Genomic DNA, 26,760 nt, shown 5'->3' with positions numbered 1-26,760 from the left:
GTTTGGATTATTTTGTTCAGGTAGGACGGTTCTTGCATAATTCTCTTCCACGTGAATTTTTGAGTTGCACTTCTTGCAAAAGATTGGAGCTTCATTGCACTGCCTCAGATGATGATTCACCTCTTACAGAACTAAAACAGTGGTGGCATCCACAGACTGGACACTAAAACTCTATTGATCTCTCCAGAATCAAATTGGATATTGACAACTTCTGAAAGAGGTTTACGAGGATCAGTTATCGTGAATACCTTCGTTACTTACAGATTTGTCTTGTTTGCAGTTATAGGCTGGAGACATTTTGGCTCTCCAACAAATCCCGCAATGTGTTCAAAGCCGTCTTCATTGAAGAACTGTAGAGGAACATTTCTTAGTTCAGCAAAATAGGGGACAACGAGAGCTCGGGCTTCAATGGAACAAAGCCAGACTCCTAATTCGTGACAAACATCGTTTTACCTTCTATCTGCCATAATCTCTGAGTTAAAACCCATTGTCGAGTGGAAGGATTTGGTATCCTGAAAAAGGTAGGTATTGCCCTCTATCTTTGATACTGTAATATCACAGAAATGCTTACTCCAAATTCCATTCACGATGTTATGAACAGTTTTCTGGGAGGGCGTATCTGTGTATAATTGCCCACAGATGAAACTTTCCCAGGATTTTTTGTTCTTTTCGATTACATATTTGAGAATCTTCACATAAGCTTCATCGGATGGGAAGGTAAAAGTTGTGCCTTTCTTCTGCAGTTGCTTCGTAGCACCTTTGAATAATCCTGACCACAAATCACTCACAGTGGGTTTTGAACTTTTTAGGATTTCCGGAACTGCAGCCAAAGACTATTTCACGGAAACAGATTCAGAGGCAGGGATTGTCGGGACAATTGGTGCCTCTACTGATGAGTTCTTCAGTTCTGGATCTGTTGTCTCAACAACTTTTACATAAATGATATTTGGGGGCTTGGACTGTTGCAGGAACTATCACAATTGGATCTGAGCGAGAGTTGCTGTCAGTCGAGGCTAGAGAATCAGAATCAGTAAGGATTTGCTGTGCTAGAGACGAAGGATCCCCCGCCACTGAGTGAGCAAAGGGATTTGCGGCTTCATTGAGTGAAAACAAAGATGGTGAAGGTTATTTCACCTGCGGCAGAGGAGGGCACAAGGGTTTGGATGGTGGAGATTTTTTGGGTTGTTTTTTCTACCCCATGAGGAGAAGAGGATGAGACCGACGCTGTCGGCATCGCCGGAGAAGAGATGCAAAAGAGCTCAGGTTACATTACTTTTTTCGCCCTTAGCAGAAAGACAAAAAAAATCTTGTTATCCAACTACTATTTCTCGTGATTACTTTAGTTAGTTATTAGAACGGTAGATAATTTTTAAAGACTTCGCATAGCTTTTATAACGATAATGCGGAATTTGTGTACCTTCTCCACACTGTATGCGGCCTCATCGTGTGTCTCATTTAGTTTAGGAGTTATGGTGGATCCACTTTATATAAGAAAGAGAAAATGTACTCACGCAAAACATCTCCATCCCTAAACCTGGGATTGGGTTTCTTAAAATTTTTTTAATTATGAATTTTTAATTAAAAAAATTAAGAATTTTTATGTGGGCTTATTCCTGATTTTTAGCCCACACACATAAAAAATCTTCCACCAATGACATGGTGCCACGTTTTTATATATTCCTGGGTTCTTCCACAACAACCTAACAACCCGAATTGTTAACTTTTTAATCATTTCTTAATTTTTATTATTATCTAAATTACCTAACAAACCGATGGAGATGGTCTCCTAATTTTGTAACCAATGTAAATTTTGTATAACTCACATTAATGCACTCACCGAACAAAACAGCTTCATTATTTATGAATCCTTGTATAGTACAAGAAAGAGGGACATTTCCAACGAATTTTTTACGTCGATTTATGGTCGTAGTAAATTTACGACGAAATTACGTACGACGTCAAAATATTTCGTCGTTTCGATATAAAATAGTATTCTCGTAAAATCGTCATAAACTTACGACAACATTATGACGAATAAAGAACGAATTACATTTCGTCGTAACATTGTCGTAAATTTTACATCGATAATACGATGAATTGGCCTCCATCTTGTAGTTGACGTAATATCGATGTAAATATAATGTAAATTTTATTTCGACGTAAATTTGATGTTAATATTCAATGGCAATATGTTGGTAACCAAACAAAAAATCTATATATACCATTTCTTCTCTCATTATTCCATCAACCAAAAAAACATATAAAGACACAATTTTTTGAGTCTTTGAATGTTTGAGTAAAATTTTTAGTAGTTGAAATTTATATCAAAATTCAAAAACAAAAAGTCATTTATTTGTTTTTAAATGTCTATATACGATCTACGAAAGTGGATGTATACGCCCAAAAATGTTGATGGGTCATTGACTGAAGACTTCAAAAACGGATTAGAAATATTCACGATCCACTTTCGAGAGAGGCAACGGCGAGCACACAGGATTATTGCGGGTGGACCTTCTGACCAGCAGACGCAGGGTCAGACTTCGGATCCCGTAGTGCAGACGGGAAACGATGGTACAACAGCGACGGACGGACATGACGGAGAGCCTCCTCGAGACGTCGATCTCAACCTCGACGATTATGAATTTACTGTGTAGATTAGTTTTTATTTTTTTTAAATTGTATTTAATTTTGTATTTTAATTTATGAATTATTTTCGAATTTAAATTTAAATTTTCCTTTATTTGATTATTTTAAAAATTCAATAATTAAATTAAAATCCAATTTTAATAATTATTTTTCTAATTCGACGTAAACTCGTCGTAAATTTACGTCTAATTAAAGGCAAATATTTTAAAACGTCCATATACTTTTTGTCGACTTTACGTCGATATATTACGACGATTTTACGTCGATCTATAATAAATTTATTTGACTTTTGCGAAATAGATCGTCTCGAAATTGTTGTAAATCCGATGTAATTTTACATCGATTTTACGTCGTTGTTGTGTTAAAATTAATTCGTCGTACTTTCGTTGGAACGTTTACGTCGTTTTTGCGACGAATTGTTTCTGACGATTTTATTGTGTTGGTAATTTACGAAGATTTTACGACGATTTCTCTTTTACGATGATTGTTTTACGATAATTTTTCATTCGTCACTAATTTGACGTAAATGGCCCATTACGTCGATTTTACGTCGATATCTTCCAATATAAAAGGTCTTCTTTCTTGTAGTGTAGTGAACAGATCGGAAGGAAAACAAACTTGTAGCTGGAGTCCATCATTGATCACGAGTTCACTACTAAACGAGCATTAGTTATACATTACACAACATCACAACATATAATTATCAATACTTTATTTTAAAGTGTTAGCATACGTTTCAAATTAAACATTTATAAAAAGATGAACCTTATTCTATTCTTGAATTTTTTTGAGTTTCTACGTAATTATGGAAGTTACTTAAGAGTTTAAAAACTTGACCAGTCACATGCCTATTGTACTCGAAATAAGGTAAGGATCGAATTGTAAAACGCATGCATGAATAACTTTTGATATCAAAACTATTAACAAAATTTGAATTATATTTTGTGTAATATATAGAGAACTTATATTACTTTACATATTAAGAATATTTTACGCTTCCATAAATCTAAAACACATCTGTAGCTACATTTTTTCCTGACTGAAATAAAAATATTATCTAATTATAAGAAAAAAGAGAAAACATAATTCCACCAAATTTTTCTATGAAAAATCTTTTATGCATATACAAAAATTTTCTATGTTTACTTTTTGTTAATTAATTAATCATTTTCTAAAACATTGTATAAAAAATGAACTAATTGTATATTTCTAGTCAAAATTTATAAATGAAATAACAACTAACTATATATGGATTTTTAAGTCGATGACTATCGTGTAAATTCTCAAATTATATCGGTCAAGAAACACTATAATATTCCCAAAATAATTATATTTATCACTACCAATGCTATAATATCATTTACCATGTGTTTGATAAGATTTTGAATTATATAAACTAATAGATTATACTTTAGACTGGGTATATTTTTAGAGTTAAAAAAATATATTATAGGTAGGGTCAATGATGAAATGAAATATATTTGATAGAAATTAAAATAGTTTTCTTCATCTGGTGTTGTTTGCAATTTATGACCTTGTTGGGTCTACAATTTCTATTCTTTCTTTTATATACGTCCATGCAATAGCTTATTTCCCCTTAACTCGGTTATTATTTCAAACCTTCATATCATATATTTTTGAAAATATGACTGAAAAGTTGACCGTAAATTTGGCTGGAAACATAGTTCCTGAACGCATTGGTGATATTTCAGTTCTGCTAATCGATAATGACACTACATCAATTGAATTTCTCACTTCAATGCTTAAGCAATTTTCGTATAAAGGTAAAAAAAAATTGTTTACCATTTATATTGATGTTGATCATTTTTCCATTTACATATCAACGGTATTATTCTAATTTGTTACATTTGGTATGGTAAATTTTAGCATTTGCTGAATATTTTCCTGATGATTATAATTCAACGTCTCTAGATCTTGAGATTTCTACATTGTATAAATCAGGATCTCTGAACAAATTTGAAGAAATGTGAATTCGCATAGAAAATTATAATTTATAATTTAATTTACAGAATATTAAAGCTATAGGCTACTGATTGGTCTTGGATCTCAGTTTTGAAGATGATTTTCTTACAACCCTTTTGTTGAAAATCCTAATCACCTACGATTATTAGTTTGGATAATAATATGTCATAGATATTGGATACTATTTTGTAAAAACCATTAAATTTTAGTATAATCTATATTTTGTGGAATATATATGAGATTTTGATAACTGATGTTATTTAGAAATGATTTCTTAACATGATTTCGAATGTTTGGTATTAGCTGGAAAAAGTTTTCAAATATTTATATATATATATATAATGTATTATGTATTAGATTAGTCGATCATCAAATATAATTGATAATACGCATATAAATTTCTCTTTTAAAATATTTTTTTGTAAATAAATAAAAATCGATAAGAAAGAATTTAATAAAATATTTGAACTCTAATTTTTTATTAATTTTTTATTGAATACCCTAGATGTATAATTGTTGAGTTTTAATACATATATTCTATATTTTAATCGGATAATCAGATTGTTAGATGTCTGGTTCTAGCCCAAAAAATTTCTTTCAAATATTAATATGTATATAAATAATATATTATGTATTAGGTTAGCTAATCATCATATATAATCGAAAATGTGCGTGTTAATCTATTGTTTTTTCAACTTTTTTATATAACTAAAACTAAAATGGAAGAAACTTGATTATTGTTTTGAACAATGTTTTTTTTTGGATTTTGTAAATATTTAATATATAAATTGATGTACTAGTGATGAGCTTGAACAAGGCAAGTGAGGCTTTATCGATGATCGAAAAGCAAAAGGATACTGGACTTGTGATAGCCAACATTGAAATGCCTCATATAGATTCACATTCCTTTCTCACTGCTTTGCTTCACAAAAAAATTCCTCTTATACGTAAGCAAACATTTACACATTCTTCTTGCGCTTACTCTTTACACTGTTTGTTACTTTCTTCCACAGATTAATTTATCTATTTTTTTGATGTTAAAGTGATAAGTCCAGAAATAAATACCAAGGAAACATCAGATCTTTTGACAAAAAGTGCACGTTTTTGTCTAACGAAGCCGATTTCTGAAAACGACATCGAAAACCTATGGCAGCATGTGGTACCTAAGAAGAGCCAAGAGTTAAAGAAAATCAACATCGCTGAACAACAAGAGAAAGTTGTGGAGAAAAATATACTAAATCAGATTGAATCTCTTAGAGAAACCATAAAGAGGCAGAGAACAAGTCAGTCATCTTTGTTAGGAAGACGACCCTTCGTCAAAACATTTACAACCCCTGAAACATACCAAAAGAGAAAAGGCAAAGCAATTGATGAAGGAAAAACTAAACCGGTTTATCCCACTGAGGCTGAGAACAAGAGAGAGGAAGGAATAAATATGGAGAGTAATATTGGAAGACGATGCAATGTATTGACTCCAGGAGCGCCAAATGATATTTTTAACAGCTATATCCATATTGGGTGCAAAAGGTAAGATTTTTTTTGTTTTGACCAATTCTTCTTTCTACCAATTGATTACAGTTCTTTATCCTACAGATTCTTGTCCTAAATCCATATTGAGCATTATGAATGACTCAGACTTGAATCTTTGCCAAGTCGGTAGCCACCTTCAGGTTCATATATACATTTATATACACTCTTTTTCAATATATAATTTTACTAGCCTTATGATAACCTGTTTTATTCTATAATTAATTGTTTCAGAAATACAAAGCACAAGTTAAGCTAATGAACCATTCGTTGTCGAGGAATGAATGGAGGTCAACAGATAAGACATTCAACTACCCTTCAGACTATGAATATCCTTTCAATGCATCCAACTTAGCAAAGAATATCGTTGAAAGTAACACAAAGTGGTATTCTCTGAAAAAGAAGGAAGCATCCTCCTGATCCATCGACCAATGCAAGTCATGTTCTTTTACTATATATATACTTTTCACAATTCAACATCTTTGTGTCAATAATGTTTTTTGTTTTTCTTGTATGCAGATTCATTCAAAAAATCTGCTGAAAAGGGCAAAGCGAAGATGGTGCCCAAGTTTCATCTAGGTGGAAAATTGGATCTGAGTAAACACTCACTTTTTGGTAACCTATTAAACAAGTCACCTATGGAAGTCAATTACGCTCCTTCAGCCACAAGTAACAACCCACCTTCCCATATTTTTTCTATCCATGATGTTAACCATATTATCTTAAGTAGTGATAATCCTCCTGTCCTTTCTGGTTTGCTATCAAGTGTTGGAGAATCTAACCATAGTGGCTTAAGTGATAATCCTCCTGTCCTTTCTGGTTTGTCATCAAGTGTTGGTGCATCTAACCATAGTGGCTTAAGTAGTGATAACCCTCCTGTTCTTTATGGTTTGTCATCAAGTGTTGGTGCATCTAACACAGATGCATTCCAGATGGAGTCTTCCGGGATTTGTATTCCTCAGTCTGAACCTAACCCATTTCAACCTAGCTCATCTGTTCTTGAAATCGATTGGAACCAACTAGATCTAGACTTTATTTATATACCAGAGCCTTATGTTCCTCAAGCTGATCTGTGCATTATGGGAGAAAGTTATTTTCTTCCAGATCTAGACTTTACCATGAACACTTTAGAAACCAATATGGACCAGATAAGTTGGAGTCCATCAACCGATAATATTCGCGATCATGAAACCAATATAAACCAAATAGGTTGTGTTCCATCAACAGAAAACATTAGTCATCTGAAACCAATATGAACCAGATGGATTGGATTCCTACCCTAGAAAATTATGTTCTTCCTCAAACTGATATGAACATAAATGTTCCTGAAACCAATATTTCTTCAGTAGAAGGCTATGTTGCTTCTGAAAATATGATTCCCTCTGAAATCAGTAACCAGATGGGTATGGTTTCTTCTGGAGAAAATCATGTTCTTTCTCAAAATGTCATTTCCCATGTCGGTTTTGCTTCTGGTCAAACAAGTTATGAAACCTCTTCTCAAACCAATACGACCACCATTTTCGAAACCAATACAGACCAGATAGATTGGTTGTTTTCTGAAGAAAGTTTTCTTCTTCTTGAAGACATGCTTCTTTTGAAACCAATAAAACCCAATCCCTTGAAACTAATATGGAAGATATGGCTTTGGTTCCTTATGTGGAAGATAATGATGTTCCGATCGAAGAGCTGATTTATTTTGACATTGACGTCAATGAGATGGATATTGACTGTTGGTTCGAAATTTTGGCTCTTCTAAGGAAGATATTCTTTTTTCGACGAGGTGTATTGGACATGACTCTGCCTTTAATACCCTGATGGACTCAACCCCTGACACCAACCATGATCAATCACTTTCTATGAATCTAGTGTCGACAAGTCAGAAACATAATGTGATGGAGCCCTGCGGAAAACAGAATATGGAAGCCGGAAATCCAAGAGAGGCTATGGAGGGAGAAGATCATTTTGATGATGATCCTGAGTGCATGAGTTAGATCGATGAGATGATAAATGATAATGCATGACATATATATATATTTATATATATATATATATATATATGTGTGTGTGTTTTCGTGGTGGTGAATGAGAGAAGGAAACAAAAAAAAGCATTGAGAGAAGAACAATGAGTGCCATTTTTTTTTAATAATGCAAATGTATATCATATTGGAGATTCCAAACTTTTTTTCAGATTCTTGTTTGTATCATGTGGTTTGAGATTCTATTTATGTTTTAACTTCTTTTGGATCAAATTTTTACATATTATAAATATTAAATAATTTTGATTTGACCAAAAATAACATTTCCATTAAATTCATCTATAGTAACACCTATGACCAAATAATAAATGCTATAATTCGTCAAGTCTTTGGTTGGGATTTTAATTCTTTCTTGAACCAATTTACTCAAATTGATCCAAGATTAAATCAACACTCACAGCAGTTTTTATTATCCTCCACTGTATGGTTTGGAGATGTAATTTGGGTTTTTGATCCGGGAATAGGAGAAGTTAGGAGTCATGGAAACGATGATTGGCGAATTTGGGTTTTATGTTTGATCTTCTTCGATGATTCTATTCAGCCGGATATGGCATTACTATGGGAACAACAAACATGGAAACCACCATGGAGGGGACAAGGGTTTGGAGCGGAAGATGAAAACTCCTTGTGGTATGGCGACATACGTACAGTCGTAGAAAATTGGCAATTTCAAGTATTTTTTCTATGGAAAGAATCAAAAGATTGGATTCTTATTCATAGAATATTTTTAGTTCTTACTTGGAAATGTGTCAATAACATACAACAGGAGAAAAGATGGATCATAGCAAAAAAAAAAATCGCTTTAGATCAAATGCGATTACGAGGAAAGAAGGTGTGGACACTTTTTCAGCGAGAAAAATTCGAAGAAAAAAATCGTTTAAACTCATCTTCTTTGATTTAGTGCTTTGTGTTTTTAATTTTATGTATTGTTGTTTTCATGCTATGTATTATGTTTTTCAATCTTTGCCAAAATGGCTTGTAAACATGATGTATTACTTTTTTACTATCTAATAAAATAGATGTTATAAAAAAAAATGCTATAATGTAAATTTAATAGAAAATAATTATTTGTAGTATTATTTTTTGGGCAGCATTATAACGTTACTTTATCTGGACTAGAAATATCAAACTCTTATTTATAGAGTTTAAATATCATATATATGTGTATATATATATATATATATATATATATTATTTAAAAAAAAAACTAAATATCTTGAATATAGCTTTTTTTTTAAAAAGACTGTTAAAGGCTTATGTAACATTTCCACGTTTTTTGAGATACAATAATAATAAAATGTCTCTTACACTTTAGCCTATCATTCTGAAAATAGTGATGAAAATTTTCACCTGAATAATATTGGGCTTGAAAAACGCATGTCCAACTTTTTCAATTAGTATGATATTGTTTGCTTTGGGCCCAACTGACAAAGCCCACACGGATTTGATTTTGGGCTCCTTCCCAAAAGACCTCATACTAATTAGAGTTGGACATTACTTATATATTAGACCATATTAGTCTAAACTTCCGATGTGGAACTTTGGATTGATTCTCAACAAATAATTCTGGAATCATATCTGAATTTTCTTCTCACAGAATTTTTAATCTGAGTTAATAGTCTGAATATTTTTGTAACCCTCATACCATCGCCTTCTATATATCTCCATACTATCTCTTGGCCTGTAATCTGGAAAAATAAATTATATTTTTGTTTAGCATTTCGGATTGGCATGGTCAAATGCTACACAAAAATACATAAATATATATATATATATATGTGTTTTTTTGGTGGTGAATGAGAGACAGGAAAAAAATATAAGAGCAGAACAATAAGAATGAAAAAACTTTATGATTTTGTGATTTTTGTTTTTATGAACTTTTCTTTTTCTCATTGTTTCTCCTCTTATTTTTTTTCCTCCTCTCATTCACTACCAAGAAAACATATATATATATATATATTCTATCATACATATACATGTATGTAATTCATATACAATAATGTGGCCATTCAAAAGTTATTCAGATTCTTGATTGTACCATGAGCTTTGCGCTTGAAAATTTAATTTATATTTGAGAAGTTCAACTTCTTTTGGCTCGCTACTCTTTACATATTCTAAATGAGTCAAATGTTTTTAATTTGACCAAATTTAATATTTTATGAAATTCAACTCTAGTAAAACCTATGACCAAGTAATAAATGCTCTAATATTGATTATAAATTTAGCATAAAATAAAAATAAAATATTTTAATGAAACAATATGTAATCTCAATGTAGACTAATCAAAATATAAAACTTTAGTATTTGGTAAAGTTTAGATATCATATATAAATTAAATATTATAATATTATATCACATATATCTCAAAACGACCTTTCAGAATTATATTATTGATAAAGTATAGATTTTATTTCTTTTTAGGTCTTTCTATAAATATCAAATGTAGAAAAAAATTCTCTACAAAAGTGTTTAAATAATTGTATTGGCTTAATGGTAGATATATGGGAGGTAGACAGTATTGGTCAATGGCAGGACCCTAAATGTTTTAGTGCCCAATAAAATTGATAGATTGATATCATTTTTTAAAAATAAATTCTATTAGTTTTTCTTCCATGATATAATTATATTAGTTCTATTAACAAACTTTCATTAAGAATGCAAAACCAATTATATGAGCTTTACACATATAAAAATGTAGATAATTCTAATAGAATTACAAAAATATGATAAATATCATTTTATTTACTATGTAAATTCCTCTCTGGTTAGAAATTGTGTATCTAACATAATAATATTCGAAAGTTTATATATATCAATGTAAAGTCCAAAAAGATATAAATATTGCATTTTAAATATTTAGTGTTACAAAATGCTGAGAATATAGTAAGACAAGAAAAGTTTTAAGAAATATTATTTATTAAATTGAGAAATGGATAGGATCCATCTGATAAATCACGATGTGAAATTTTTATTTTAGTAAAAACCTAATATTAAAAAACTGTAAATATAAAAAATAGGGGAGACAGAGGGTAAACTCAAAATGACAGTACTGAGACTATTTAAAGGGAATATATGATTGCTCACTGCACATTCTTCTTTTTTTTTTTTTTTTTTTTTTTTGAAAGAACGCACATTCTTTTTCCTTACTATAATTTTTATATAATTAGACTTTTACATAAGAACCTTTTCACCAAGATATATTGAGTTGGGTACTGTTAGTTTATGCATTTTAAGTGATTTTAAAATTTAACTAAAATTATGTATCATTAGATAATTAATTTTAAAGTTCTTATCAATATTATATAGTTTCAATTTAATGATTTTAATTAATATTAATCAAAATCATATGCTATTCAAAATATCATGATAAGAATTAATTTACAATATTCTCATCTGAACATTCATTTTGATAACAAAAAAACTAGATACAAATTATAACAACAAATTATATTGGACATCAGATATCTCTTCATAAAAAAAATCTATTGTTTTTATAGAGATGGTTCCCATTCTATATGCGTCTAATCTCACATTTTTCGATAAAATTGAAAAAGAAAGTTGAAGATGTTATCTGTCATAGAGATTTGCGGCTCCATTGAATGAAAATGAGGATGATGAAGGTGATTTCACCTGCAGCAGAGGAGGGCACAAGGGTATGGGTGGAGGTTCCACAGCTACAGGTTCTGTGAATGTTGCATCTTCAGAAATTCACCACAAAGATATAACAAAGCTGTGGCATAAGAGCTTTGGTCGTATAGGTGAAAAGAAGGTGCAAATTCTGTCAGAGGAAGGTGAGAAATTCTGTTCATTAGAGCTCAATCAGCTATGCAAGGATGAAGGAGTTGTCCAACATCATGCAGTTACGGATACATCACAACCGAATGGTGTATCTGAGCAGATGAATCAGATGCTGCTGCGGAGAACGAAGTGCATGTTCTCTAATGTTGATTCAGAAAGAAGGTTCCAAGATGAACCTTTAACCACAGCTGCTACAGAGAACAGTAGCTTTGACAAGCAGGTGGAGTTACAGATGCAGGTGGATTTGTATATATATCGTGACGAGACTGATTCTGAGCTACACGAAGAGATTCAAGAGCTACAGACAGAAATTGATCTGTCAGAACTGACACCATCTGAGAATATTCACCGTAGTACATGTCATGATCAGCTTACAAGGAATGAGGTTGGATCCACAGAGATATATGGCTTCGAAGATATGGTGGATCATACACTACAGGTCCGAAGGGACGTTTGGCTTGAAGGAACGTCTGAACCCGGTGAGGGTTGTTTGGCTCGAAGGAGCATCTGAGCCCAGTGAAAGGCATCTGGCTCTGGAGGAGTATATGAGCCTGGTAAAAGGCGTCTGGTCTGAAAGGACGTCTATTCCGAAACAATGTCCGATCCGAAGAGGCGTATGGTCTGAAATAACATCTAGTCCGCAGTGGAGTCTGGTCCGACGGAACATCTGGTCCAAAGGGACGTCTGGTCTGTAGAGACACCTGTTCTACTTAACACCAAGTAGATCTAGCACAGTAAGAGTGCATCTGGTACATCTGGCATAATATTGGTGCGTTTAGTACATCTGATAGAAGGGAATTCTGGTACATCTGGCAAGCGTGCATCAGGTACATCTGATACAAGGGACGTCTGGTACATCCGGCACGGTAAAGTGCATTTTGGAACGTTGATGAGCTACAGGCCTAGGGTTGTTTTTCATCCAAGCCCATTGGTCCATAAAGGAAGATTTAAATGTATAAAACCCTAAAATCTGAAAGTGCACAGATGTACATTGTAGAACTTAGGGTGTCGATCCACAGAGAGGATGTCTAATCTGCAAGAAACAACAAACTGGAACGTAAGCAAAGTCATAAACCAATAAACGTGTTGGGGTTTTTGGTTAAAAGTCCTAAACTAAACCTAATTTAATATTCACAAGAGATAAAATGCAATGCAGGATGAATTGTTAAAAGAATATCTCAAGCATATCGACTCAAACTAAAGACTCTTAAACTCATAGGGTGCGATTTAGACTTCTCCGGTTTACTCTAATCGATGTATGGTGGCATTTCCAATTAGCTTCCGGGCGATTTATCTTCATCTTTTTCTGGGAATCTGCATGAAACTAGAATAGACATATGTATGATTAACCAATTCTCGCCATCTTAATCAACTAATCACTTAGATCTGACAATTAACTCTCGCTCTCATGACAGAAATAAGATCATGCATTAGACATTGAATTCGTCTGCTCTCATCTTCTATATAGGTAGCTTTCGACTCCTATAGCGACTATGTTCTTCTGAAGCTAGGTATGGATGATCTGATACAACACTCTCGTGGCTCTGATCGATCCTAAGCTCAGAAAATAGGTCATGAATCTACTCTCATGAAATATGAACAACTTAGAAGAGATGAGATACAGAATATGGTTTAGAACTATAGAAATCCTAATCGATATATATGCTCATCGATGACTCTTAAAACAACTTGACTATCTGGGACAGATCTACATGATGCAAGGAATAATAAAAGACATAGAAAAAAGCAAAAGAATGAAACAGAAAAGTTAGTAGAATAGAAAGGAGAAAGAACAATGGATCTGGGGAAGAATCCCCATCTCCATCGCCTAACACATAGCTTGGTGGCTCAAAATCTCATTACAGGAGCACACACTTGTTTGGGGCTGCTAAACAATGTATTTATAGGTCCTAAGGTCTTCCAGATCTCATTTAGGGCTTCTCTGAAGAGGAATGGCGAAGTGGGCTTTGATGTTGGGCCTTGTGGCTCGTCCTAAGGTACACCGGGGGTGAGAGTCTTCCAGGGCAGGTAAAACATGATTTTGCCGCGGGTGAGAGTCTTCCAGGACCGGTAAACTGGGTCAGCTTGTTCTCCATGTATCTTTTGATTGCACAATTGAATCTTTGTGATGTAAAGTGCTATGGAAATCTGGTTGTCTCCTCTTGATTGTCTCCAAATTTGAACTAGATCAGACGTTGAAAAAGTCTTCATTTGAGGCTGAACTTCTGACGGTCTGACTCTGAGCTTAAAAAAGTAGATTTCTTCCATTTTTCCATCATTTTCCGTAAGTTTCCTGAAAAGAACCTTTAAACTACAGATACATGGAAATCATAATAAAAATTACTAAAAATGATTAAAATCTTTGAAAAAGCATTGAAATCAATGGTGAAAATGGGTCAAAATCAGGTGTGGTATCAACCCCCCCCCCCCTTGACTTAAGACTTTGTTTGTCCTCAAACAAAACAAGATCAAATCTGGAAAAATATCATTCAACAAAAGTGAGAGGGAACTCAAAAATATCAGCAACCATACTTCTAGACCTTAATTATGGACAATGCGTCAATCAGATCAAGTCTAGAAAATTCTCACCAAAATACAAACATAACTAGTCTGTTAATCCGTCATGCAAAAATCCACACACTTAGAACTAACTTCCAGTCACCTAGCTCTTAACATTTATTAAAGGTTTCAGTGATTCTCATCAAAAGGATATCAAACAAGGCATTCAAGGTTAGGTATCAAAAAGGCTTTTTAATGGTAAGGTTTGATGTGTTTAGGGTTACCTTTTTCTGGAGAGACAAGACATTATGCAAAACAGCAAGAGAGGATGGAACTGTAAATGCCCCCACTGTTTCAGTCACATTCTCTTTGCTTTAAGATTTCTGATCTCCTTTCTTCAGGTTCTCCTTATAGTTCCCCCAGACTTGGATTTTTTGTCTAGGTTGTGAATCCATAACTCCTTAGGTGGATACCTATTGCCTTGGCTCAAATGATTTCGGCTTCTAAGACTCTTTAGGCTTTTGGTTTTCTTTCCTTTCCTTCTTTTTTTTTTTGTTTTTTTTTTGGGAAAGGGGAAACTGCCTTTTGACTTAATCTTAAAAAGCATGAAATTTACTTATAAGAATGAGCTTTTCTGAGGAATCATAAGATTTCTGGCACACTCCCTTCTGGTCTTTTTCAGTTTTTCTCATGAATGACTGAAAACTATGTTGTTCCTCCCTCTACGGCGTTTTTGCACATATCTGTCAATATATACTTAAGAGAGAATGCATGAGGTTAGAACATAAAGGTTTGGGTTAAAGGTGAGGTACCAGCTAAAGATGAACTGGCCATCTAGGACAACAAAGAGTGGTAACAATAAGATAAAGATGTCCTAGATGTATATCATGATGCCTTCTTAAAACCATTGATGAGAAAATTAGATGTCAAGATTAAGTCCAAGTAAGATGAGCTAGAATATCCTGTTAGAAAATATCTTCATGAATAGAAGTCTTCTGGTAGGATTTCGTAGTGTAAGTACTCCAGCTACCGCCAAGTCTAATACTAAACCTTGAAAGAGCTTTTTATGAATCATTGGTGTAGAAGCAAACAGGTTGGTTATCATCATCGATTTTGTCATTATTCCCTTAAAATGTATTTGACCTTTGAAAACACTTTTTGAAACTCAAAAGAATTTTGAAAAGTTTTGTGAAAAATCGAAAAAAAAATTGAAAAATTTTAAAGAAAAATGCAGAATGCAAAGGCTCATGCAAGAAAAAGTGGTTAGAAAGGGATGAAATCCTCCCCCATACTTAAATCACACTGTCCCCAGTATGAAATAAATCAGGCAAGGATGAGAAATAGAGTATGTGAAAAAATTTAAAAAGATTAAGGAAAAGAAAACTTACCTGGTGTGGTGATGGATTATGAGGTGGTTGTGGAGGTGGTAGGATATTGAATGGTGGATGGTGGATGATGTGAAGTGGTGCTTGATCCAACTTGGATGGATTTGAATCAAGGTAGAGGTGGAAATGGCCAAGGGTGGCCGAGTGGTGCTGGCCGCGGTTCAAAGCTTCGTGGCCACGGCAAAATGCTTGCTGGCTGCGGTTGAACCTCCTTTGGCTGCGGTCAGCTCTCTTTCTTCTTTTTCTTCCTTTTTTTGTGGCATACTAAGGCCTGTCTAAAATAAAAAAACCAAAACTTTAATAGAAAAAGAAAGATAAACAGAAGCAAATAAGTAGCTAAATGGGTTGCCTCCCATCAAGCGCTTTGGTTTATAGTCCTTAGCTACACTTGCAAAAGAAAAAGACTTAGCTCAAATAGGATCTTGTCCTAAGACAAGTCCTTTTCGAAATCCTTCTCTTCTGTCTTGCAGGTTCTTCATCACTCCAGATTTCTTCTGGTTCAAAGGCCTAGGCTTTCTGCTTTTCTCCTTTGCTCTTAAGTGGTGTAGCTTGATAGAAGATATCCTTGTCGATATTTGCAAAATAAAATCTCCTGTTGGGCCAATCCATGATGGCTCCAGCAGTTGCTAAGAAAGACCATCCAAGGATAAGTGGATAAGAGTCATCTTTGGTCTTCACTATGTATAGATCGACAGGTGCAATGCAATCTCCAATCCTTAGAGGAATATCTCGGGATATCCCTCTTGGTGTTGCACTTGAACCATCTGCTAAGCTAATCTTTGTCATGGTATTTGAAATGTGCTTAATGCCAAGTCTCAAAGCAGTTGCTTTGGACATCATGTTAATGCAAGCTCCAGAATCACAAAGAATATTGAGAAATCTTTCACCTCTAATATCACAAGATATAAGAAATTGACCTTTGTCTTGAACTTTGTGCAGATTTCGAAATGGTCTACCTTCTTGGGCGTGTGTGAACAAGTCTTTCATCTCTTGAATAGAATCTTTGCTGTCATAGAAGAAGTGGCCGATCATGTAGTCTCTACATGCTTTGGCAAATGAAATTCCTTCTAGGAGGCTTTGAACTACTTGATTGACTCTTCAAGTGCTTCTTTGTTGATCTTGTTTGTGTAGTCAATGGCTTCGTGGGGATCTTTGAGATGGATCATGTAAACAGCTGCATCAGGTGATGATCTAGGAAAAGATAGATACCTGGCTCTTCTGAAATAAGTGTAGACGTTCTCCTTAGTCTTCTTGCTATATCTGAAAAAAAAACTTGAAGGCAGCCTTGCTTCCAGATGTCGTCGAAACCATGGTAGAGAGGAATGGACTTCACAAAATTGTTGAATTCAATCAGTCTCTCTCTGGATATGCTCTTGGTAATTGGTTCTGAGTTGTCATTAGATGAATTGTCCCCATAGTTTGGATCTTCAACAAACAAACCATACTCTTCATCTTCTGAGAATTGCTCTTGAAGCTCATTGTCACAAGTGTAAACTATGTTGCAAGATTCATAAGTGTTGGATTCTTCCTTTTCTTTTGATGCTTGTGCAGTGATTGAGAAGACAACTTGATCAAACAACCTAGATCTGGTCACAAGGGGTTGGTCTGCAGTTGAACAGGTTTCAGAAAGAGGTTGGAAGTTCTCCTAATCTGAGAAATCATGCTCTACCGCGGGTGAGGAGCTTGGAGTCGCGGTGGAAGTGGCTCTGGCCGCGGGTGAAGTACTCGCAGCCGCGGTCAGCTTCCTCCGGCTCTCTATGCTTTCTTCTTAAATCTCTTCTTCTCCATTATTGTTCTCTTGCTTCCAGTGGTTGTTAGGCACGTCTTGGGTATCCAAATCATTGATTCTAGAGTTCAGATCATACTCCTTATGATCTTTAGAAAGTTTTTCAACTTTCTCTTCTACTTCATCTACAGCATAGACAACTTTGTCTAGAGTAGCATCAAGCTCTTCTGTCTTGTTTTCAACCTTAGCTACGCCCTGCCACAGCTCCAATGTGTAGTCGTAGGTCTGGTTTTTGCTCTCATTCAGTTCCTTATCCAAGTCATCGATCTTGAAAGTTAGGGTTTGCAGCTCCCTTTCATTTTGTCGAATGTTGAACTTGTTTTTGTCCTGCTCTTCTTCGACAGACTCCATTCTCTGGTTCGACACGTCATTATCTTTGATTATCTGATCTCCAGTATCTTCACATGCTCAGAGAGGTCATCAAACCTTTTGTTAAGGTCGACGGTCATGTCATCTATCCTTGTTCGCAGGGCAGCATCGATGATGGCTTGGGAGGCAAGGAACTGATTCAGCTTGGCTTCCAATCGATTTAGCAGGATTTTAAACAGATTATCCTCATAGTTCTGGTGCATAATCTGATGAGAAAGAGGATGAGATGGTCGACGATTCACCAGGTGAAGGGCTCATCTCGATGGTGTAGAGGTCGCGAGTTTCCATGGTGGTGGTTCGGATGATCTGGCCGAACTGGATGATTGGAATCACGCCTGGAAGGTGATTCACATGCGTAGGGAGCTTCACACAAGTTGCAAAACCTTCGATCAGGGTTAGGATTTCTTCTTGGATGATCCATGCTTCAAAGATTTCTGAAACTAGGGCAAACAGAAGAGAGAATAAGCAGAAAAAAAAAAAGTTAGGGTGTTTATGAGTTTGGTTTACTTCCTATGATTTTTTGGCAGAAACTCGACATATATATTGTCTTTTGTGGCTTCAACCTCCTAGGTTTAGACCTCCAGCGACTAAGAACCTCCCTGGCAACGCCGCCAAAAACTTTGATGAGCTACGGGCCTAGGGTTGTTTTTCATACAAGCTCATTGGTCCATAAAGAAAGTTTTAAATTTATAAAACCCTAAAATCTGAAAGTGCACAGATTGTAGAACTTAGGGTGTCGATCCATAGGGAGAATGTCTAATCTGCAAGAAACAACAAACTGGGAAGTAAGCAAAATCATAAACCAATAAACGTTTTGGGGTTTTTAGTTAAAAGTCCTAAACTAAACCTAATCTAATATTCACAAGAGATAAAATGCAATGCATGATGAATTGTTAAAAGAATATCTCAAGCATATCTCAAGCATATCGACTCAAACTAAATACTCTTAAACTCATAGGGTGCAATTTAGACTTCTCCGATTTACTATAATCGATGTATGGTGGCATTTACAATTAGCTTCCGGGCGATTTATCTTCATCTGTTTCTAGGAATCTGCATGGAACTACAATAGACATATGTATGATTAACTAATTCTCGTCATCTTAATCAACTAATCACTTAGATATGACAATTAACTCTCGCTCTCATGACAGAAATAAGATCATGCATTAGACATTGAATTCGTCTGCTCACATCTTCTCTATGGGTAGCTTTCGACTCCTATAGCGACTATGTTCTTCTGAAGCTAGGTATGGATGATCTGATACAACACTCTCATGGCTCTGATCGATCCTAGGCTCAGAAAATAGGTCATGAATCTACTCTCATGCAATATGAACAACTTAGAAGAGATGAGATCCAGAATATGGTTTAGAACTATAGAAATCCTAATCGATATATATGATCATCGATGACTCTTAAAACAACTTGACTCTCTGGGACAGATCTACATGATGCAAGGAATAATAAAAGACATAGAAAAATGCAAAAGAGTGAAACAGAAAAGTTAGTAGAATTGAAAGGAGAAAGAACAATGGATCTGGGGAAGAATCCCCATCTCCATCGCCTAACCCTAGAGAAACAGATTTTGGTGGCTCAAAATCTCATTACAGGAGCACACACCTGTTTGGAGCCGCTAAACAATGTATTTATAGGTCCTAAGTTTTTCCAGGTCTCATTTAGGGCTTCTCTAAAGAGGAATGGCGAAGTGGGCTTTGATGTTGGGCCTTGTGGCTCGTCCTAAGGTACACCGGGGGTGAGAGTCTTCCAGGGCAGGTAAAACATGATTTTGCCGCGGGTGAGAGTCTTCCAGGACTGGTAAACTGGGTCAGCTTGTTCTCCATGTATCTTTTGATTGCACAATTGAATCTTTGTGATGTAAAGTGCTATGGAAATCTGGTTGTCTCCTCTTGATTGTCTCCAAATTTGAACTAGATCAGACGTTGAAAAAGTCTTCATTTGAGGCTGAACTTCTGACGGTCTGACTCTGAGCTTTAAAAAGTGGATTTCTTCCATTTTGCCATCATTTTCCCTAAGTTTCCTGAAAAAAGTCTTGAAACTATAAATACATGGAAATCATAATAAAAATTCCTAAAACTGATTAAAACCTTTGAAAAAGCATTTGAAATCAATGGTGAAAATATGTCAAAATTAGGTGTTATCAAACGTGTGAGGCAAATGAAAAATTCGGTACATCTGGCACTGTAAAAGTGCATCTGGTACATCTGTTTGGACGATTCAAGACAAGGTGGAGATTTGTTAATGTGCCTTAAATCTGAGACTGTGAGAGGTGCAAGTTGCAGAAGGTGCGGACCTACAGAGCATAATGTAGATTGTGCAACTTGCAGAAGGTACCTGCAGAAGGTACGACTTGCGTAAGGTGCGACTTGCGTAAGGTGCGACTTGCGTAAGGTGCGACTTCCATAAGGTGCGACTTGCGGAAAGTGTGACCTCTGGAAGGTGCAAGCTACATAGCAAACTGTAGAAGATGTTGGTTACAGATTGTGTAAGCTGCGGAGTTGTTTTCAGATGAGGTGTAAGCTACGAAGCTTACTGCAGATTGTCGGTTTGAGTAATGGGTCGAAGCTATCAGCTTAAGGACGTTACATAGGCGTGAACGACAGGTCCAAAAATGATTAGGGTTAACTAGGTAGTTATAATACCTATGTGATACCTAATTCTGATGTATTCCGATTCTGATGTATTCCGATTATGATTCAGAACCTTCATCAGAGTTTTCTGAACCTTTTGCCTCCCTTAATAAATAGGTTTTTTTGTTCGTGGAAGTAACCAACACATCGTTGGTAAACCACGTTAAATCTGTGTTGTGTTCCTTATGTTTATAACTTCATTTTTTCGCATTCGTTATAACAGAAATATTCAAAGAAAGGTTTTACTACAAATTTTTCTCATTTTCTTCAACCTAATCTACAAACCAATAGATATATTGGAAGATGAACCAAGATAATGCAAGATGAACCTCGGAAGATTCCAAACGATATACCTCTTTATACCATCAGACAAAAAAGATTGCTTATCTATCAAACAAAAAAAGTTAGGATTTATTCGCTGTAATTTTGAAGAAAAATGGAAATTTACTTTTAAATATTATGAAATTTAATAAGAGTACAAAATATGAAATTTTTCCTCCATATAATAGAATTTGATTATTTTTTTTATTGAATTTTTAACTACAACAATTATTTTCTACACCATGATATTTTGTACACAACTATTACAATAACTAGATAAAACTTCGCGTGTACACGCGGTAATTTATATATATATAATAGTTAAGTTGATCAATAATATATATACATATATATGTGCGAATTTAAATTTTCTAGATCATGATAGAATTACGTAATCGCAAATCACTTTCTATTGTTATCTCTTTAAAATAAGACATATATCTGTCTGTTTATTATATATTTTCTGTTTTTTTTACTAATGAAATAAAATTAACAAAATACGTACACTCAAAGACACACAATAAAATACAAAATATTGCGTTTGTTTGTTTCAGCTTAGCTTTAAATCTCATCTCAAATCCTTTGAGTTCTGCTTAGGGTAATAAATATTAAAAACAATAATTTCTTTCTAAATATTCATTTTTTGTTATAAAAATATAAAGTTCGGACGTCAATAAAGTAAATATGATAAAATTTGGGCATTACATTCTCCTGATACACAAAGAATTTTGTCTATGTGACAGAGAAATAAGGCGCTACGTAAGAAAATTTTATAACTGATTTTAGATTGAGTTAAGCATTCACTATATGTCAGTTTTATGTATATATATAAGATGTACGAAAACTATAAACAGAAATTGAACAGAAGACAAAATGCCTCTAAAACTTCAACTTCGTTTGTTATATCATCTGCTCTAAACCTAATAATATTGTTAGGCACCAGAGCATTACGCATACAAAGATATCATAATTTTTCATGCATGCAATAAACAAACTATTTATGGTTTTTTCAATGTTTTGCGAACAACAAAAAACATCATATAAAACTCTAAATTAATATGGAAACAAGAAATAATTTTTTTAATGGCACATAAAGTTTTTCTTATATATATACATAAAATAGGAATGAATATATATATATATATATATAGTGTGTAATTACACTACATACAGCTTGATCCTAGCTCTCTTTCTATGAGAGAAGGATTGGTTATCATTTCCTCCTCGTAGACACGTAGAGTAGAGTGATTATATCCATGTATTTGATCGCCTTTCTGATCTGAAACACTAAAAACCACAATCACTAAAACAAAATTAACACAAGAAATATGCATTTTGGATATGTTATTTCAAGACCTTAATTCTTTTCTAATGTTGGTTATGAACGTGACTGCAGTTGCGCTATACCTGATTTCTGGAGCTTTTTAAGCGCGTAAGAGAAAAATGAAAAATAGGTGGAATGCCGCTCCATTTTATAAAAATGAATTTATTTTAGCCTCGTTCAATTTTCTCGGGTGTCGTTTACAAAGTAATAACACTATAAATTCAATGCATTTCCTTTTTATTGTAAGAGAATGACTTTTCTAGATAGAAACTAGATTTGTACTTGTGTCATGGCTGATAAATTAGATTTTTTTGGAATTGAGAAAATTATTTTTTTCGAAAGCTGATGTGTCAAGTTTGTGAGACTCAGCTGAGTCTTTATATAATAGATTTTGGTGTTTAAGTATCAATTTGGAAGAAAGGACGAAGTCTAATCGAGGATACTATGACCATTTACAGGAATAAGTCGACGGAGTTTTGTTTTGATGACAAGATCAACGGACTTACAATGCATTAAAACAGAACAATCAATGAATTCTATTCAACACAAACTCCAAAATGAATAAAAAAAAAATGATAAACCCTAAACTTTCAATCAAATGTAAATACATCAAAGGGATCTAAAGAATCAAGCTTTTTAATCAAAAAAATGTTTTCTGTTAAAAAACTGCGCATAGATGAAAGAAAGGAGACTCCGCAGTTCACTGGAAAGAATTTGAAACCTGAGAGACACCAAAAATTCACAAAAATCATGAAAACGCTTAATCAAAATTCAAAAGCAAAAATGTGCTTAACAAAAAACAAGAAAGCCAAAACCAAAAGAACACCTTTTTATGATAGGATCACTAGCCCAAGATACAATGATGCGCAAAGAAACGCAAAAGATATCATTCCCCTGAAAAATCAAAACCATTTTTGGTCAGAAACAAAGAAAAAACAAAGATTTGTTGTTTTTTGTGTGTAAAATTGGATTAAAGTCTCACCATATGACACCCCAGCCACAACCAGTACAGCAAGGACAGATCTCTGCAAACTTCTCAGCATCACTTGAATGGACTCTTCGCGATATCAGATCATCGTAGATATCTAATAGCCATTGCAGAACAAAACCAAATGAGGCTTCTTTCTTGTTCATAAGTTCATAACTTTAAGTGAAGTTATTGGGAGAGAAAAGGAAACACATACCGTAAACTGAGAATAAGCTATTCATCACACCTGCAATATCAAGAATCTGGCTTTCATACGGAGAAGATGAAACTCAAACATGTTAACAAGACTGAACAAAATGAGGTTCATTTACCGATGAACAGAATGACATAACGGAGAATTTTTACTGTAGTTAACTCTTGTAGAACCCATATGATAGCGAGGAAAACTATGAAACCTGAGAGACTTTTTCACTGATTGTTAGAATCTTTTTGTCAACTATCATTTTGAGAACTAAAAAATGAAAAATTTAACAAGAAGAACCGTGAGATAGCACACCTATACAAAGACCTCGAAGCGTCCACTGTCAAGGTTGAAAATTTGGATGTCATTGGTTTGATGTCAATGCCTCAATGAGATAAAAATGAATTCTACTTACGTTTTTGGCAATGAAGAGGACGATGAATAAAGCAAGACCGAGACCAGCAGCAGCTATTCTTGCTGTAAGCAGATTAGTAGATGCAAGAATCAAAGCCATTCCCCAAAATGATGAGCCAAGATCTATAACCATTACAACAAATATATATGTAACACTTTTAGCCATCAACAATGGAAGGTCCAAATTTGAAAATGGTTGATTTGTTTAAGGGAGATAGACAGATTGTATATTACAGCCAGCAGGTAAGATCAGCCAATAGATGCCGCCACGTGTTGTTGTGGAACCTCCTTCATTTGCATTCACCTCCATCCCCTCCACCTTTTTGATTCAATACGAAGAAGATTAAGTTCAAACAAAAATTAGCCACATTTGTTTTTAGGCACACAATATCCATATTATATGCGACTGTGCAAAGTGCAAACTGAAAAAATGAAGTTGCAGATTAACATAGAGAATGTTGCACGCATTTGATGAAAATAATGTGCAATCAATACATAATCAAAGATTTTTTTTGGGCTGAGCGGTGTAACTTATCTACTATCTTTTCTGCATTATTGGAACTATGATAAGAGCTAAGCTGTACACTGCTATTCTTATAACACTCACCAACTAGAGAAACTTATTAATGAAAAGGCTTTCATCCGGAATCCCAATCAAATTCTATAAATTCTACAGCCTTAACAATCTGCAGAGACATCTTTACAGATTTCGCTTTCACTAACTGCTTTCTCACAAACTCAGACCAGCAGCCAGCTATAATCTGTTAACATTTAGTCCTACGCTACGGTCGACCTAAAGCTAAGGTTTGAGCTAACTGTGTGTCTTGGCTTCTTAGACTAATGACGTATATTCGTATATTAGTAGTTTACATATTAGCAATAGAGCGAGAATCATATACAAGTGAGGATAAAACAATGTTTACCAAATGAGGAATATAGCGAATGGCACAATAAATAAGGATATCGTAACTCGACATCAAGATGCCAACTTTACGATCGTGCTAAACAGCCATATCCAAAGACAAACATTGCTAAAGCAATCTACACAAGGTATTGTTGCTAAAGAAAGCCATGCGAGTAGTGGATGATAACAAAAACATCTTCTCTGCCTATTCAAAGCGAACCCCGACCGCATTTAAACTTTCAAGGAACCTAAAATTAGTCTGAGTTCCAAGTGTATTTTTCCATATCGAAGCAGACGGTTTATGTTTGCAAACTGAATCAAGATGCTAAAATCCACTCTATGCTAAACAGTCATGTCCAGAGAAAATGCAGAGACATCAATGCTAAAGCAAACCTTTCGACTGGTAAATGTGCATATCTAAAGAGATGTTATGCTCGCAAAGTGGATCACAAATCAACCAGTATAATTTAACAAATCAAAAGGACAATTCAAGTTTACAAACTGAATTAAGGGTTTACACCTAAAATCAGTTTTGTAACCTTTTTTAGTTTCATTGAAGTAGTAGTTGAAGTGAGAGAGCTTCCTTACATCTCCACATGTGAGCTTGCAAGCAACAGCATGACTCGCTTCGTGCAAAAACACCGTGATTAGTTTAAATGGAGTCAATAGAAATGTCCTCCATAGCTGTTAAAAACAAAACCAAGAAATCTCTGTGAAGATCTTAAGAAACAAGAACAAATATAGAAACTTTATGATGCCAAAAGTCACAAACTTTGAATGAAATTATAAGTCAACAGTTGCATAAAACACTACAATCGAGATACCCTTTAAACTAACTTTTACAAAAAAATTTGTCGGATCTTCAATTTGAATCGAAGAAAACAAGTAAAGGTCAAAACTTTAAACTCTTTCTCTCAAGGACATTAGATGGGAAAAACTAACCACAAGGATAACGACGGTGAAGATTCCGATGGTGATGAGGAACGTGTTCTGGTTTCGGTTACAGCAACTCCGGAGTTCCCAGTTCGGCGTATTCATCTTTTAAGAGTCCGGTGAAAACTCCGGTGATAAAGAATCTATTTTTTCTTTCTTTGTTTGCTTTTTTTTTCGGAATCTGAAGAGTGATTGGGAGAAAAAAGAAAAGAGGGAAAGAAATGGCCGAATCTGATTGGTTTCGTAGTTTTTTTCAGTTCCTGACATTTTATTTTCTAATGTTCTTCTTCGAGGAAATTGGGAGAAAATTTATTTCTTCTTTTTTTAGAGGGAAATTAAAAAGATTAGGTGACCCATCCACGACCACATTGACCAAATCGCGCGTTTAGTTTTCCTATTTTTTTCAAGATAACGCGTATTATTTATTTCCACAGCAGTTTTTTTCTTTCAAGTTTGTTTCGATTAGAGTAATTTTTGAATGTTAAACTTGTTACGTAGTATCATCAAAAAAATTAGATAACTCTAAAGTTTGAGCTATTTTGGAACTAACGAAAATGTCGACTTCTTTTGGATAACTCAAAAATTTGACTAAGATTGGTTTTAGTTGTTGACAAAAAAAAAGTTGATTTTTAGAAAACTTTACTAATAAAAAGGGTTAATTTAGAAAATTGGCGGGTTTTTTTTTGTTTGGTATAACGATCTTCATCTTTTCTTTTTTTCTTTCTTAGGTGGTTTGGACCAACAGAATTGTAATGTATAAGTGGTGTAAGATTGTAAGGTACAAAGTCATTATAACTTGTATTTTAGATTATTGACAACTAATTTGTATCCTACATGGTTCTTTGATCGTCTACAAATGCTTATCAATGCTAGAAAACTGAGAATATTGTGTCAACAAGCATATGCAACTTTATTATACAAACAAAGTTCGATGCATCACAACTAAAGTTACTAAAGAGAATAAACGTTTTAAATTATTGAAGCAACGAAATAGAATTTAAACGTTTTAATTATT

At 34.2% G+C, this 26,760-nt stretch overlaps 2 protein-coding genes and 1 long non-coding RNA gene across 4 annotated transcripts; 2 read left to right on the top strand and 1 right to left on the bottom strand.

Moving 5' to 3' along the window:
• The first annotated feature begins 341 nt into the window (after positions 1–341).
• Positions 342–1,427, top strand: LOC18008741. Its single transcript, XR_002900754.1, has 3 exons — positions 342–521; positions 602–717; positions 810–1,427. It is a non-coding gene; the product is annotated as an uncharacterized LOC18008741 (long non-coding RNA).
• A 2,864-nt stretch (positions 1,428–4,291) lies between these two features.
• Positions 4,292–12,501, top strand: LOC18008994 (putative two-component response regulator-like APRR6). The gene is given in 10 exon segments (XM_024154647.1): positions 4,292–4,430; positions 5,430–5,576; positions 5,673–6,103; positions 6,105–6,156; positions 6,223–6,299; positions 6,391–6,589; positions 6,676–6,859; positions 6,980–7,370; positions 7,418–7,564; positions 11,773–12,501. Coding segments are annotated over 10 exon segments (2,496 nt in total).
• A 10,267-nt stretch (positions 12,502–22,768) lies between these two features.
• LOC18008829 lies at positions 22,769–26,004 on the bottom strand. Of its 2 annotated transcripts, XM_006391404.2 has the most exons (10): positions 25,755–26,004; positions 25,401–25,496; positions 24,143–24,227; positions 23,910–24,031; positions 23,810–23,834; positions 23,625–23,708; positions 23,510–23,539; positions 23,308–23,410; positions 23,152–23,219; positions 22,769–23,046 (listed from the first exon to the last, which is right to left on the bottom strand). In XM_006391404.2, exons 1-9 carry the CDS (start codon positions 25,848–25,850, stop codon positions 23,156–23,158), a joined length of 705 nt encoding a protein of 234 aa, XP_006391466.1. In that variant the 5' UTR covers positions 25,851–26,004; the 3' UTR covers positions 22,769–23,046; positions 23,152–23,155. The 2 variants fall into 2 exon arrangements, with proteins under 2 accessions (XP_006391466.1, XP_024007225.1); XM_024151457.1 differs by lacking the exon at positions 25,755–26,004 and having other exon boundaries at positions 25,352–25,496.
• Between the last annotated feature and the right edge of the window lie 756 nt (positions 26,005–26,760).

This window comes from Eutrema salsugineum, unplaced genomic scaffold, assembly GCF_000478725.1.
Source record: "Eutrema salsugineum unplaced genomic scaffold, Eutsalg1_0 scaffold_9, whole genome shotgun sequence".
Lineage (NCBI taxonomy): Eukaryota > Viridiplantae > Streptophyta > Magnoliopsida > Brassicales > Brassicaceae > Eutrema > Eutrema salsugineum.
The sequence above is the reverse complement of the archived record's forward strand: the minus strand, read 5'-3'. Positions and strand labels throughout refer to the sequence as shown.